The sequence below is a fragment of the Hyperolius riggenbachi genome, chromosome 2 (assembly GCF_040937935.1).
Source record: "Hyperolius riggenbachi isolate aHypRig1 chromosome 2, aHypRig1.pri, whole genome shotgun sequence".
Classification (NCBI taxonomy): Eukaryota; Metazoa; Chordata; class Amphibia; order Anura; family Hyperoliidae; genus Hyperolius; species Hyperolius riggenbachi.
The window spans coordinates 291055636-291069130 of NC_090647.1; the positions used below are offsets into that span (position 1 = coordinate 291055636).

General features: G+C 45.6%; 1 protein-coding gene across 2 annotated transcripts in view; it reads right to left on the reverse strand.

The window, feature by feature from the left end:
* CSMD2 (CUB and Sushi multiple domains 2) overlaps positions 1-8207 on the reverse strand; it is a 1291405-nt gene extending 1283198 nt beyond the window's left edge. For both annotated transcript variants that reach the window (XM_068268938.1, XM_068268934.1), the window contains exon 1: positions 7964-8207. In XM_068268938.1, coding sequence (XP_068125039.1) covers positions 7964-8126 — 163 coding nt within the window. In that variant the 5' untranslated portion in view covers positions 8127-8207. The remainder of the gene's footprint in view (positions 1-7963) is intronic.
* Between the last annotated feature and the right edge of the window lie 5288 nt (positions 8208-13495).

Consider the following 13495-nt stretch of genomic DNA (forward strand, 5'->3'; position numbering starts at 1 on the left):
CTGTGCAGATGCATCACTACACGTTATTGAAATGTTATCATTAAAATTTGCTGTATTAGATAACAGAGAAGACATAGTCAGATTTCAAACTAAAGCAGTATGCTTTATGTACATCCCTGAGTGAGTTTAATGTCAATATAAATGAACATAACGTGCAAACACAGCACGTAAGCGTGTTATGCAATTAAAAAGTGAAATGAGTACCAGCATCAGTGTACTGTAGGCCAGTGGTACTTAACAAGACCCAGAAGTGCCACCTTGAGGATAAATGCCCTCACTGTAAGGCCTCTTGCACACTGCAAGTGATTCTGATTCAGATTCCGCTTTTTAATCAGTTTTTACTGATTTTACTGAATCTGAATCGGATGTAAAAACTGATTAAAAAGCGGAATCTGAATTGGAATCACTTGCAGTGTGCAAGAGGCCTAATGGGGACTGTTAGTGGCAGATTTGACCTGTATCTCTTGACATTTCTCTTGACATTTGTGGCCTGTTCATTATAGAAAAATAGCCTAAAGGCCCTTTTACACTTAATCAGTTGGTATGCGTTTGTGTGCGTTAGTACGCGTTAGTGCGCGTTTTTTCCATAGCAGTGCATTGGGAAGAAGATTTCAGTTAAACGTTTTAAGTGTGAGCTGTGCCATAGGAAAACATGGGACTTACTTTGAAAATCAGTTTTCTTTACATTTTAACTGAGAGCAATTGATTAAGTGTAAAAGGACCCTTACAAGACTAGTCTCTCTAGGTTGGTTCCATACCTCTAAGTCATGCCAAGTTTGTGACGGGGGTCAGAAAATAAGAAAATGTTTGGGAAAAGACAGACGTAAACCATATACATAGGGAAATCACCTGATACATCATGGATACCAAGGACAGTGATTGAGACAGTAAGGGCCCTTTTCCATTTGCAAAGTGATGCGGGGGCGGCTACCTCGCCATATCACATGACTTCCGCTTGCATTTGCGGAAGTGACTGGAGGAGACAGGTCGCAGATGCGGGTGGATGCAGTTGTGCGAGAATCTGCAGCATGCTCTGCATAACCAGCACGCAATGCAAACTGTTCCATTGCCATGCATTGGCTACAGTTCAGCCACGGTGAGTTGCAGCTACGTACAGTGGAAACTAAAAGATGTAGCATCCAATGGCGGAGCAGCAGCTCAAAATATGGGGAAGTGCTAAACACAATTTAATTTACTACATGATATCAAATTGTGAATATAATGTTACTGTGATGGTTTTGGTTCATTCTTCTGGTGGTTTTTGTGAAGAAATGATATGCCTATTAAGAGATGCTCCTCATTCTTTTGATGCTTTAGTTAAAGAGAAACCGTAACCAAGAATTGAACTTCATACCAATCAGTAGCTGGTATCCCCTTTCCCATAAGAAATATTTTTCTTTTCTCAAACGGATCATCAGGGGGGTTTGTATGGCTGATATCGTGGTGAAACCCCTCCCACAGTATGATGTCAGGACCATGGTTCTGACAGTTTCCTGTCTGAATCTCATTGCATTTTGGGAAATAACAGTTGTTTACAGCTGTTTCCAACTGCCAAAAAAGCAAACAGCATCTCTTTCCACTGACATCACCTGCCAGCAGTAAAAATGTCACCATGTGATAAAGGTTAGAATGAAAATCAGGGAGAGGAAAGATTTTACAATGGACAAACCCTTACTAAATCATTTATACATAATTATTGTAAAAATTAAGTACTTTTTCAGTGGAGTTCCTCTAAGTTTGCTTCCTGATATATCTAGTACCAATAATATATATATATATATATATATATATATATATATATATATATATATATATATATATATATATTTTTTTTTTTTTTTTTTTTGAAGGCCTTATATTACAGTCCTATCCCTTTAATTAGTACTGTATACAATCAAAATATTTCCATATTTCTAGCTTTTAAATCATGATTAAGAATCTGGGCTGAACAGCCTTGTTGGTAGATGTCAGTGTCCTCCAACCATTTTAGATTATTTTTGTAAGGTGAGAGAAAGAAACTCCTATCTGTCCACAGTGGTGACCTCTAGAGGCTGGAAGAATGAGACATTCATTTCTATGACCTACACGCTCTTACCAGCTCTCTTTGCTCGAATTCTGAGTTTTTCTACCCATGCCGTTCTAAAGCAGCTGACAAATATATACTGTACAAAGTTAAAATGTTTTTAATATGCAGTTAATCTGTTTACCCACTCATTTTATCTTCTTATGTAGAAGATCTGAGGTTCTTACTACTCGAGACAATATCTTGCACTAGCTTCTGTATTATAACCCAGAGTAGCACTAAGGCGACAATGTATCAGTAGGCCATGCTGCAAGTGAAGTTCCTCTGGATGGAGAACTATATGTGATTTCACAATAAACATTCATTGGCAAGTGGTTATCAACTATATGTTGTTATAAATAAACTTCTAAATTCTGCAAGCCTTTATACATGTAGCTACATTCGGTCTGAGGACTACACACACTGGCAGAAAAAGCCATTACAAGAAAGAAAGACAAAACAAAAAACAAACAAACAAACAAACAAAAAAAAACAATTATCCCAGGGCTGTGGAGTCAAAATAAGGTAATGTGTAAGCTTCGTGGCCAGGAGCTTTTTGTTCCCAAAATCAGATGTCATCTTAATAAAGCTTTAAAATTCCTAAGCTTTGGCAGAAATTTCTTTTTTGTTACATACTTTCAATCAACAAGATTGTTATATGCAAATTAGAGAAGTCGGAGTGGAATAATAAACTGAGGAGTCAGAGTTGGAGTCAGTTGATTTTTGTACCGCCTCCACAGCCCTGTTCCTGACTATTCATGGCAAACATCAGTAGACAACAGCACTTTAGGGTGTCTGCATCTCTATTTAGGGTGGGATTAGCCCATCTATGGATAACACTAAGCATGCTTACATTCACTTGCACAGCTGAGTTTCCGCTACAGACTAAATCAGACATGGCCTTGCCACTGAGTGGAGAAGCTGAAGTCCTCTTCCTATTAATTTGCTGTCACTGTTCATTTTGATGAATAACTCGGGCTTTACAGTGCTATTATTTCCAATGCATTACCTGGAATTATCCACTATGCAGTAGCACATTTTTGTACCAGACACGGTTTAAGGTATATTTTAAATAAACCGTCTGTAACCTTTGTTACTGGCATTTAGTAAAGAATGCCAGTGGCTCCAGTATGTTAATTACTGGCTGTAGATTCAACGTGATTACAACATAATAAAACATGAAAACGACCTTTATCCCTTGCCTTGGAATAAGGATAGGTAAAACAATTACTTCTGCTTTTAATGGGGGAGTCCTGGTCATGAGGCAAATCATAATGTGAAATATAAAGCACATACTTTCAATAGGAATAGCAGGTACTTGCTAGATTTCATAATGCTTCCTTCCTAATACAATTAAACTATTAGACGTCCATTAGCCACCTTTGTCTTGATTTGACAGAAGTCTAGAGACCGGGACAATAATCAGTCCAATTTAACAATACTCTGGGGGACATTCTGTGGCTCTGATTGGCAATTTAGAGCAGAAGGTATTCCTGAAAAAGGTTCATGTGTTATTAGCATGTCAAGTCAATGTATAAACGATGAAAACGTGAGATCTCTAACACCGTGCTTAAAACTGTTTCTTCTAATGGCCATCGAGCCTTATATTTAGCATGAGAGGGTATTTATGAAAATGGATATTCCGGTCCCAAAAAATCCCAGGAAGGATGAAGCACCCAAATGACTCAAAAATATTGCATCGTTTGCTTTTACAAAACAACGAAGTAGATTAAACGCATGGGGGTAAATCTAGCATGAATTTGGCAAGACACTGTAAATTCACAAGAGTGAGGAGGAGGGCAGGCTTATAGAAGCTATCAGTCATCTTCCACTGAATGCTATACATTCACGTGATCTTGCACATATAAAGGCAACACTTTGTTTTTTCTTTTAAAATAAGAAGTGTCATTTATGTGCATTTACCGGTGAAGAGCTGAGGAATAAGCTAGATTGCTAAGGAATAAGCTAGCAAACTGAATCATTTATGACTAATGATACTCTATCATAATCAATGAAACGAGAAGCACAAGACAGTTTTGGGCTGAACACTCTCTATAGGGATGAAGGCAGCCACCATTTCTGAGTTTGGACTGTGTCATGGAATACAATAGAAAGGTAGCCACCACACCAGTAGGTAGTGAGGTTGCCTGTGCTGTCAGAAGTGTGTGTAGACCAGGGATCTACTAGAGAACACTGTACCCAATGGGATGTGGAGGGGACATCCTATCTGGCAACAGGTCCACAGGGAGGCAATCCAGAAGCAGTGGCCAATGGGGTGTGTAGAGGCGTCAATGGCTGTGACCAATGGCACAGGAGGTGTGGCTCTCATATCTGTTTTGGTAGTCCTCAAAGCACATAGTGGGAGCGTCTCATGTGCAATGGCCACCAATCCATGCATGCCATCTCTGTAAGTTAGTTGGTGTGTGCTTAAGGGGGCAGTTCAGAGGCAAGGCGGGTGTGTTGCATTGCTTATGAAAATCACCATAAGTGTGCCAAATACAAGTCCAACCAGCTGCCAATATGTCAGGTGCTGTGGTTAGTCCTCAGGACTGGGTTTAATATGGTGTAAAAGAAATATATGTCCAGTACTGGATCTCCACACTCCTAAAAGTTATAAGAAATTTGTACGATCCAACTGCTGAATATCAATTCTGCAGCCTCGGCAAAGTATGTGTCAATGCAAGTCTGTAGCCCTGTCAAAAAACATTGATTAATGTTACATCCCTGACAGAAAAAAATATGTATGTATATTGATCAAAGCCTGCAGCCCTGGTGGCCCAAAAGCTTGACCAGCGATCAGCATTGTATACAGTGGTAGACATATACATATATGCAACACTCTTCTACAGATCTGTCACAACCAAGACCAGTGAAATTACATTTTTTTGCCAGGACTTTAGGCTTTGATCATATGTTTTCAGTACTGCAGACTTGCATCTTTACACGTGTGTGTGTGTGTGTGTGTGTGTGTGTGTGTGTGTGTGTGTGTAAATGCGTAAATGCAATAGTTTCCCACAGCTGCAGAATTGAATGGGAGATCCAGTACTGGACAGGTCATTTTTCTTCACACATGCCCACACTTCCCTTGTACACCATATCAGGAGGACAAAGGACGAACCACAGCACCTGAGATATTGTCAGCCAGTTGGACTTGTATGTGGTACACTCATGCTCTTCTCTTGTACCCTGCCATGCCAGACTTTCCTATGAACCCACACCACCATGCACTGACGGCGTGTAGGAATTGGTGGCCATTGTACATGAGACACTCCCACCATATACTTTGAACACTATCAGTACAAATACGAGAAACAAACCCTTATGCACAATTGGTCACAGTCAAGGACCGCCCCTACACATTCCATTGGCCACTACTTTTGGATCGCCTACCAGTGGTTCTATTGATAGATAGGATGTTCCCTCAACATCACATTAGGTGCTGTGTTCCATAGCGGATCCCTGGTCTAACATCCACTTAGGACAGCACAGCCACATCACTATCTATTGGCTCTAGGTAATTTTTGAACCGGGCAAAAGAGTTTATACAGATGTACTGTCACCTCCCATCTATTTTGATGACTATTATCTATTCTTACCAGTTATTTTGTGGGTGGAAACAGAATGACAAGTGACATCATAATGTTAAGGACTGCACACTTGGCGTTTTGAAATGGGATGGGTTTGGGCATATTACTGTACATTTGTACTTTTTTATTCTTCTCTATGGAACAACTACCTTGACAGGGGGGGGCTCTGCTAGGCCCTCAAACAATCGATTTTTACCCCATAGACCAATAATGTTCACTAGGACTCATCCACTACAGGTGTGTGTGAATGGGGGGGAGGAAGAGTACCATTCTAAGGTATAACTGCTGTGGGACATTATTGCAGTGTGAACTAGCCAAGCATCCCTGAACATTCCCTTGGAAGGTGTGCAGCCTCCTCCCGATGTTTTCTTCTGCCCGTGTCATGGAATTCAGCACATGATAGAAAGTGCTACAACATAAACTAGTTGCAAGGTGCAACTGGCAGCAATGTAGCACCTACTTGTGTGTGGAGGGGGAGGGGGAGAGAGAGAGAGAGAGAGAGAGAGAGAGAGAGAGAGAGAGGAGAGAGAGAGAGAGAGAGAGAGAGAGAGAGAGAGAGAGAGAGAGAGAGAGAGAGAGAGAGAGAGAGAGAGAGAGAGAGAGAGAGAGAGAGAGAGAGAGAGAGAGAGAGAGAGAGAGAGAGAGAGAGAGAGAGAGAGGGAGGGAGGGGAGAGAGAGAGAGAGAGAGAGTATGAATGAATGAATGAGAGATAGACAGAGGAGAAACTAGCTGTATTCCATAGCTGTGTGTCACTTAATGCAAAATATGGTAAAGATAGGTATCAGTAATTGTTTGTCTGTCCATCTATCTGATGTCTGTTCGTCTGTTTATTTCATGTCACCCACTGGACTTTAAACACTGTATAGCATTTTGTACAAATACTGTAATGACAAGTAGTATTTTCTCCCTATTCAATAATTTCGTGCTGTATAATTACTGCCCACTTTGATGTAGCATAGAACAAGAAATAAGCTAGCACATAGGCAATCCTCCACACCATTGCCTACAATTGGTCACTAGAATGGTAGTTTCATGCAGTTATAGGATTAGAAGGATTTAATTGCTGCATAAAAGCCTTGCTTGTTTCAAGAACAAGTGGGCAAAGGATCTGAAGTCAAATGCTACCCTTCAAAAGAAAAAATATTCTTGTAGCCAAAGGTGAAAGAATAAATAACGAAGTAATTTCTGAACTCTTTGAAAATGAATTTAAGACAGGCTCTAAGGACATCGAGCTCCCCCTCACATCATTGTAAGAGCAATGAACCTGGGAAAATATCTGTGATTGCAAATTAAAAAAAAAGCGAAGATGAATAATTGCTTTCCTTTGGGGATGAGGCAGATCTTTAACAGAATGTGCCTGAGCTGGTGACAGAGGTACTCTGAAAATCAGCTGGGTCAAGCTAGATCAAGTCCGCTTAAAGGCAAGAGGTCAAGCTTAGGAAATCAATTAATATGGCTACCCCCCTCCAAATGCCAGGGATTTTTATGACAATGTAGCCACGTACAAAATCCCATGATGATCTACCCCAGGAATGGAAATTTCCACCGATTCGCCAGATTAAAATAGGCAATGCATAAGGAAGAGCTATATCTCCAAGACTAGCTGTGTAGCAGCAGTGAGAGCACCGTCCACTAGCCTTGGCCATGACGTGCGGCTCCCCAGCTGAGAACATTGCTGGCTGAGAATGGGTGTAAAGGAAGCTCTATGCAGCAGATGCAGAATGCAAAGTTTGCTGTATCCCCCCTTTATCTATTCTGTACAAGCAGCGTGTAAAAAAAAGAAAAAAAAAAGAAGAAGGTAGGTGATTTATGCCTGCAGCATATCCGAGATACAAGCTTTGCATTGTGCGAGTCACAAGCGAGCAGCGGAGATCAGACACCAGCAGCTTCCACTGCATATGATTTGCGTGGACCTCTGTGCGTGTTGGATCATTGCGGGGGTAGATTCCTACAGGTTTTCTGAAATCTTCCATTGCCAGACTACACCTAAATAGCGCGTTACCGCAACAGAACGCACCGATCGCCATAGCAAAGGCATGGGAGTGCTATAGAAACAGATATAGGATAGAACATTCGTCAAAGGATGCCGTACACAGCATGCTAACACCGCATACATAGGTCTTCTGTGGCTGTAGAGAGCCGCTGGCCGTGTGTTTGAGTACAGCATCTCAGACAGGTTGTATAATTAGCAGCCTGCATGCATCTCCCCATCCTCAGGAACATGATGTCTCTCCGGGTGCTGTCTCCAAAGACGCGATCCGACCAGAGCATCATCATAGGACACACAACTTGGTGCTATTCACAAAGACTCACCCGTTGCTGATGCAGCCAGCAGTCCAAGGCTGATGAAGGCAAGCGTGCTCCAACTTTGCACTTCCAGGAGCCCCAAAACCCAACATGTCCCCCATATCCTCCTAGATAGGCAGCTGCACCCTGTCCTGTCCCCCCACTTCAGCCATCCAGAGATGGTTCTCATGGCAGATTCTGCGGGGATCTCTGGAAAAAGGAGGTCAGGTATTCTTGCAAAGAAAATCCCACTACATTGAACAGCTCTTTGCTTCTGCAGCCGGAATAAACCAAGTCTCTCCCTGCACTGGGGAGACGAAATCAGGATTCCTGCTTCTCTTCTTCACTTCCAAATCTTCTAAACGGCTATCTTTCCACTGTGTTCTCCTTGTGGGAATATCCAGACAGGTCTTCTGCAGTTGCAGTTCAAATATTAATCACCTTCTCATAATACTGTTGTCCCTTTCAGAGAAGGATCCACAAGAGGGAATAGGATTTTCTCTCCTTCCTCCCCTACATACAACAATGCTGCAAATTACATCTTGAATTTGTCTCCCCTCCCTCCTCCTTCCTCTCCTCCTCCTCTCACACAGGTCCCCAGGATGCTTATCTCCCAAAGCCCTGACCCTGTGACTGTAAGAGGACTCCCTATAGGCATTATCAGGGCAGTAATTGATTAATTATGTGTGACCTATGGAGTAAACATTGTGTTCCTGCTGCTTTTGATCTGCTGCTTGCACTACTTTTGATTGCATGCTGTATAGGTGCGTACGCACGCACTACAAAAGGAAACGACGGGTCCGCCGGACCCTCCTGCTGGGCGGTCTTTAGCCGACAGTATGCGCATGTGTACGCGCTGTCGGCAGACTGATAATGCTGTTTCTGAACGATCAGTTCAGCGGATCATTCAGAACAGCCTTATCAGTCCGCCGACAGCGCGTAAACGTGCGCATACTGTCGGCTAAAGACCGCCCAGCAAGAGGGTCCGGCGGACCCATCGTTTCTTTTGTAGTGCGTGTGTACGCACCTTCACGGGTGTCCGCACATCAGGAAACTTGGAGCATCTGCCCTGCCCTGGATACCCGCTGCCCCATCTGGCCGCCGCTGCCCCCCCCACCCAGCCACCGCCAGACCTCGATCAGCCACCCGGCAACCAATAGTGCGGGCGCTAGGTCCTAGCACACCGTACTGATATGCGGAAGTGACATCACTTCCGCATATAGAGCGTGGTGCGTCCGCTCTAACTGGTCGGGTCACCAGCTGAATCTGAGGTCTGACAACTGAACGGTGAGGGGGGCGCCTGTCACTTCCTAACCTGGAGGGGTCTCTGTCACTTTCTAACCTGGGTGGCACCTGTCGCCTACCTAATCTGGGGGTCCCTGTCACTTCCTAACCGGGAGGGGGGGCACCTGTCACTTCCTAACCTGGGGGGCACCTGCCGCTACCTAATCTTGGGGTCCCTGTCACTTCCTAACCTGGGGGGTGCCTGTCACTACCTAATCTGGGGGTCCCTGCCACTTCCTAACCTGGGGGGCACCTGTCATTACCTAACCTGGGTGTCCCGGTCACTTCTACCTGGGGGGCACCTGTCACTACCTAATCTGGGGTCCCTGTCACTACCTAACCTGGGGGGCACCTGTCGCTACCTAATCTGGAAGTCCTTGTCACTACCTAACCTGGGGGGGCACCTGTCGCTACCTAATCTGGGGGTCCTGTCACTACCTAACCTGGGGGGCATCTGTTGATACTAATCTGGGGGTCCCTGTCACTACCTAACCTGGGCACACCTGTCACTACCTAATCTTGGGGTCCCTGTCACTTCCTAACCTGGGGGCACCTGTCGCTACCTAATTTGGGGGTCCCTGTCACTACCTAACCTGGGGGGGGGGCACCTGTCCGCTACCTAATCTGGGGGTCCCTGTCACTTCCTAACCAGGGGCGGCACCTGTCGCTACCTAATCTGGGGGTCCCTGTCACTACCTAACCTGGGGGGGGGACCTGTCACTACCTAACCTGGGGAAGCTCCTGTCACTACCTAACCTGGGGAGCTCCTGTCACTACCTAACCTGGGAGGTGCCTGTCACTACCTAACCTGGGGGGTGCCTGTCACTACCTGAACTGGGGGGGGGGGCACCTGTCACTACCTGAACTGGGGGCACCTGTCACCACTGCCTGAGCTGGGGGGCTCCTGTCACTGTCTGAGCTGGGGGGCTCCTGTCACTACCTAAACTGGGGGGCTCCTGTCACTACCTAAACTGGGGGACTCCTGGCGCTACGTAAACTGGGGGCTACGTAAACTATCCAGGCCAGCCAGCCCAGCATCACCACCAGCCAACTAGCCCAGAATCGCTGTCAAAAAGGCACAGCATCAACACCAGTCAGGCCAGCATTTACTTTAACCAGCCAAGCCTGGTCACAGCATCACCACCAGCCAGCCCGGTCACAGCATCAGCGCCAGCCAGCCCGCCACAGCATCACCGCCAGCCAGCCCGGCCACAGCATCACCGCCAGCTCCGGCCACAGCATCACCGCAAGGCCTTTCAGCCCACACATCATCCCAATCCAGCCGAAAACTGTATTGCCAGGCACAGCAGCCAGTAGAGGAGAATTCAGAAGCCAGTTGAGAGGTGTCTACCATGTTAAGGGGGCATTCTGCCTATTTATGTGAAATGCTGTCTATTTATGTGCCTCATAACTGCTGAATTTGTCTTCTTGGGGGCCTCATGATTGCTGATTTTTTCTTGTTGGGGCCTCATGATTTGTTGGGGGCCTCAAGATTGCTGAATGGTCTTGTTGGGGGCCTGTGAGAAACGCGGAAAAGCCGCCGCGTCTGCTGAAAGCAAGGCGGCTGATTCCGCGTCCAACGCAGGCGGTTTGCACGAGTAGGCACGCGGCTGGTAGTGTGGCAGAACACGGAGAAGCCATCGCATGTTCTAATAGCAAAGCCGGCTGTTTCCGCGTCCAAGGTGGCAGTTTGTACGCAGCAGCGTGCCTTTGGAGTGGCTGGGTCTGTTAGTCCACATAGATGGATGAAGAGCTACGCGCGCGGCCAGAGGTCAGGACCTTTATACCAGCAGGGAAGTGTCAGCTGATCAGGACGATCAGCTGATTGCTGCTGGACTCACGGTTGGCTGAGTGGCTCGGGCGGGGCAGCAGAGTTCAGCTACTATATATTCTGCTTGCTTGTCAGTTGCTGGTTGTCTGCCATTGCAAACACTTTGTGGAAGCATTCAGACCATAGTCAGATCCTTACAGTGTGTTTGAACCAAGAGGACTGGGAATTCACCACTGAGCCAGATTACCTTGTACTGTTTATTTGTTAGATTAGTTCCAGGGTGTTGAGATCAATAGATTAGTTCCAGGGTGTTGAGATCAAGGCCCTCACACCCAAGACTAGGGAACTGTATTGTCTTTGTGTTATATTCCAGACTAGTTCCAGGGTGTAGACGATCACGGACCTCACACCCAAGACTAGGGAATTGTATTATCATTTATGTTATATTCCAGACTAGTTCCAGGGTGTTGACAATCACGGACTTCACACCCAAGACTAGGGAATTGTATTATTATTTATGTTATGCTCTAGATTAGTTCCAGGGTGTTGTGACTACGGACCTCACACCCAGACTAGGATTGTGCTAGTACTGTATTACGTTAGCCCAGTCCAGGGCAATACCATTCATATTAGCTGCAGGGCTTCCTGCAACCCAGCCTCGGTCCCTCGCCCAGGGGTCCACAGGCTACAGGAATATCACCCACAGTCAGGGGTGAAGTCCTCAGGAGTCTTAGGGCCGCCAGCTCCTCTGGTGGTCTCCACTCAGAGTTGTTACTGTTGCACCAAACACTCTCACTATTCTGGTGTCCAGAGGTTAGCAATACATCTGTATTATCGCTGATTCTGCAGATCATCGATAATCAGGCGTATATCCGCATTCTTGGTGATACTGCAGATCGCCAAGAATCAGATTCTCTCTGCGTGCTGACACTGATCGTTACAGGGCCTCATGATTTGTTGGGGGCCTCGTGATTGCTAAATTTGTGTTGTTGGGGGCCTCATGATTGCTGAATTTGTCTTTGTCGGGGGTCTCATGATTGCTGAATTTGTCTTGTTGGGGGGCCTCATGATTGCTGAATTTGTCTTGTTGGGGGCCTCATGATTGCTGAATTTGTCTTGTTGGGGGTCACATGATTGCTAACAGCGAGACTATGGGAAAAGCTGAATCATCATCATATGAGAAAATAGCATTAAACCTACTTTTTTAGCTTTTCAAAACAGAAAATAAAACTGGGAGGTTCTAAAAAAATCAATACATTTTTCGGGAGTAGGATGGATGAAATTGTTTATCTTCACAGTTTATTTTTAACTTGGATTTTCCATAATGTTCATGTATGAGTTAAACGTTTGTATTTAGTTTAAATTGCTGTTGCCACTTTGCGATAGATAAGTGACTTTTGGGTTGCAGTTTGGGCACTCGGCCTCCAAAAGGTTTGCCACCACTGTCCTAATCTAATGTCCCACCATTGCTAAGTTCATGTAAATCTGTCTCCACCGTGACCACACCCACATTCTGGTCCATGGCCACATCCATTTTTCGGTGTGGCGCGCCACTTCTTCCCCGCCTTTTTTGCCCCCCCCCCCCCCGGAAAATTTTCTGCGGATGCCCATGCGCACCTTATGACCTGCCGGGACTGTGTATGTGTGTATCTGCGTGTGTGTATCTGTGCGTGTGTGTACAGTGTGTACAGTGTGTGTGTGTGTATATACAGTGTGTACAGTGTGTGTGTGTGTGTACAGTGTGTGTGTGTGTGTGTGTACAGTGTGTGTACAGTATGTGTGTGCGTGTGTGTGTACAGTGTGTGTGTGTGTGTATATGTGTACAGTGTGTGTGTGTGTTTGTGTGTTTGTGTGTACAGAGTATATTGTCACCTAACTGTCCCTCAGAGGAGCTCACAATCTAACCTCTCCCATAGTCATATGTATTGTGTAGTGTATGTATCGTAGTGTAGGGCCAATTTTAGGGAGAAGCCAATTAACTTATCTGTATGTTTTTGGAATGTGGGAGGAAACCGGAGTGCCCGGAGAAAACCCACAAAGACACGGGTAGAACATACAAACTCCTTGCTGCCCACCCCCCCCCACCCCCCCCCCCCCCCCCCCGGCGTACCCGCTGCCAGACAGTCCAGCGTGCGTCAGACCTTGAACCGGTAACCACTAGTGCGGGGCTCAGGCTGTTCCTATTGAGGATCTTAGTTGATGCTCCACGGAAGACAGCGGCGGCTGATGCTACACGCCTGAGATTGGGGGCACCCTAGGACATGTTGGGGGCACGGGCCCCCCTAAAATAGGGCTAGCGACTCCCATGTGGACGCTTATCTCCCAAAGCCCTGACCCTGTGACTTGTAAGAGGACTCCCCATAGGCATTATCAGGGCAGTAATTGATGAATTATGTGTGACCTACGGAGTAAACTTGTTCCTGCTGCCTTTGATCTGCTGCTTGCACTACTTTTGATCTGCATGCTGTATGACCTGCTGGGACTGTCGTGTGTGTGTGTGTGTG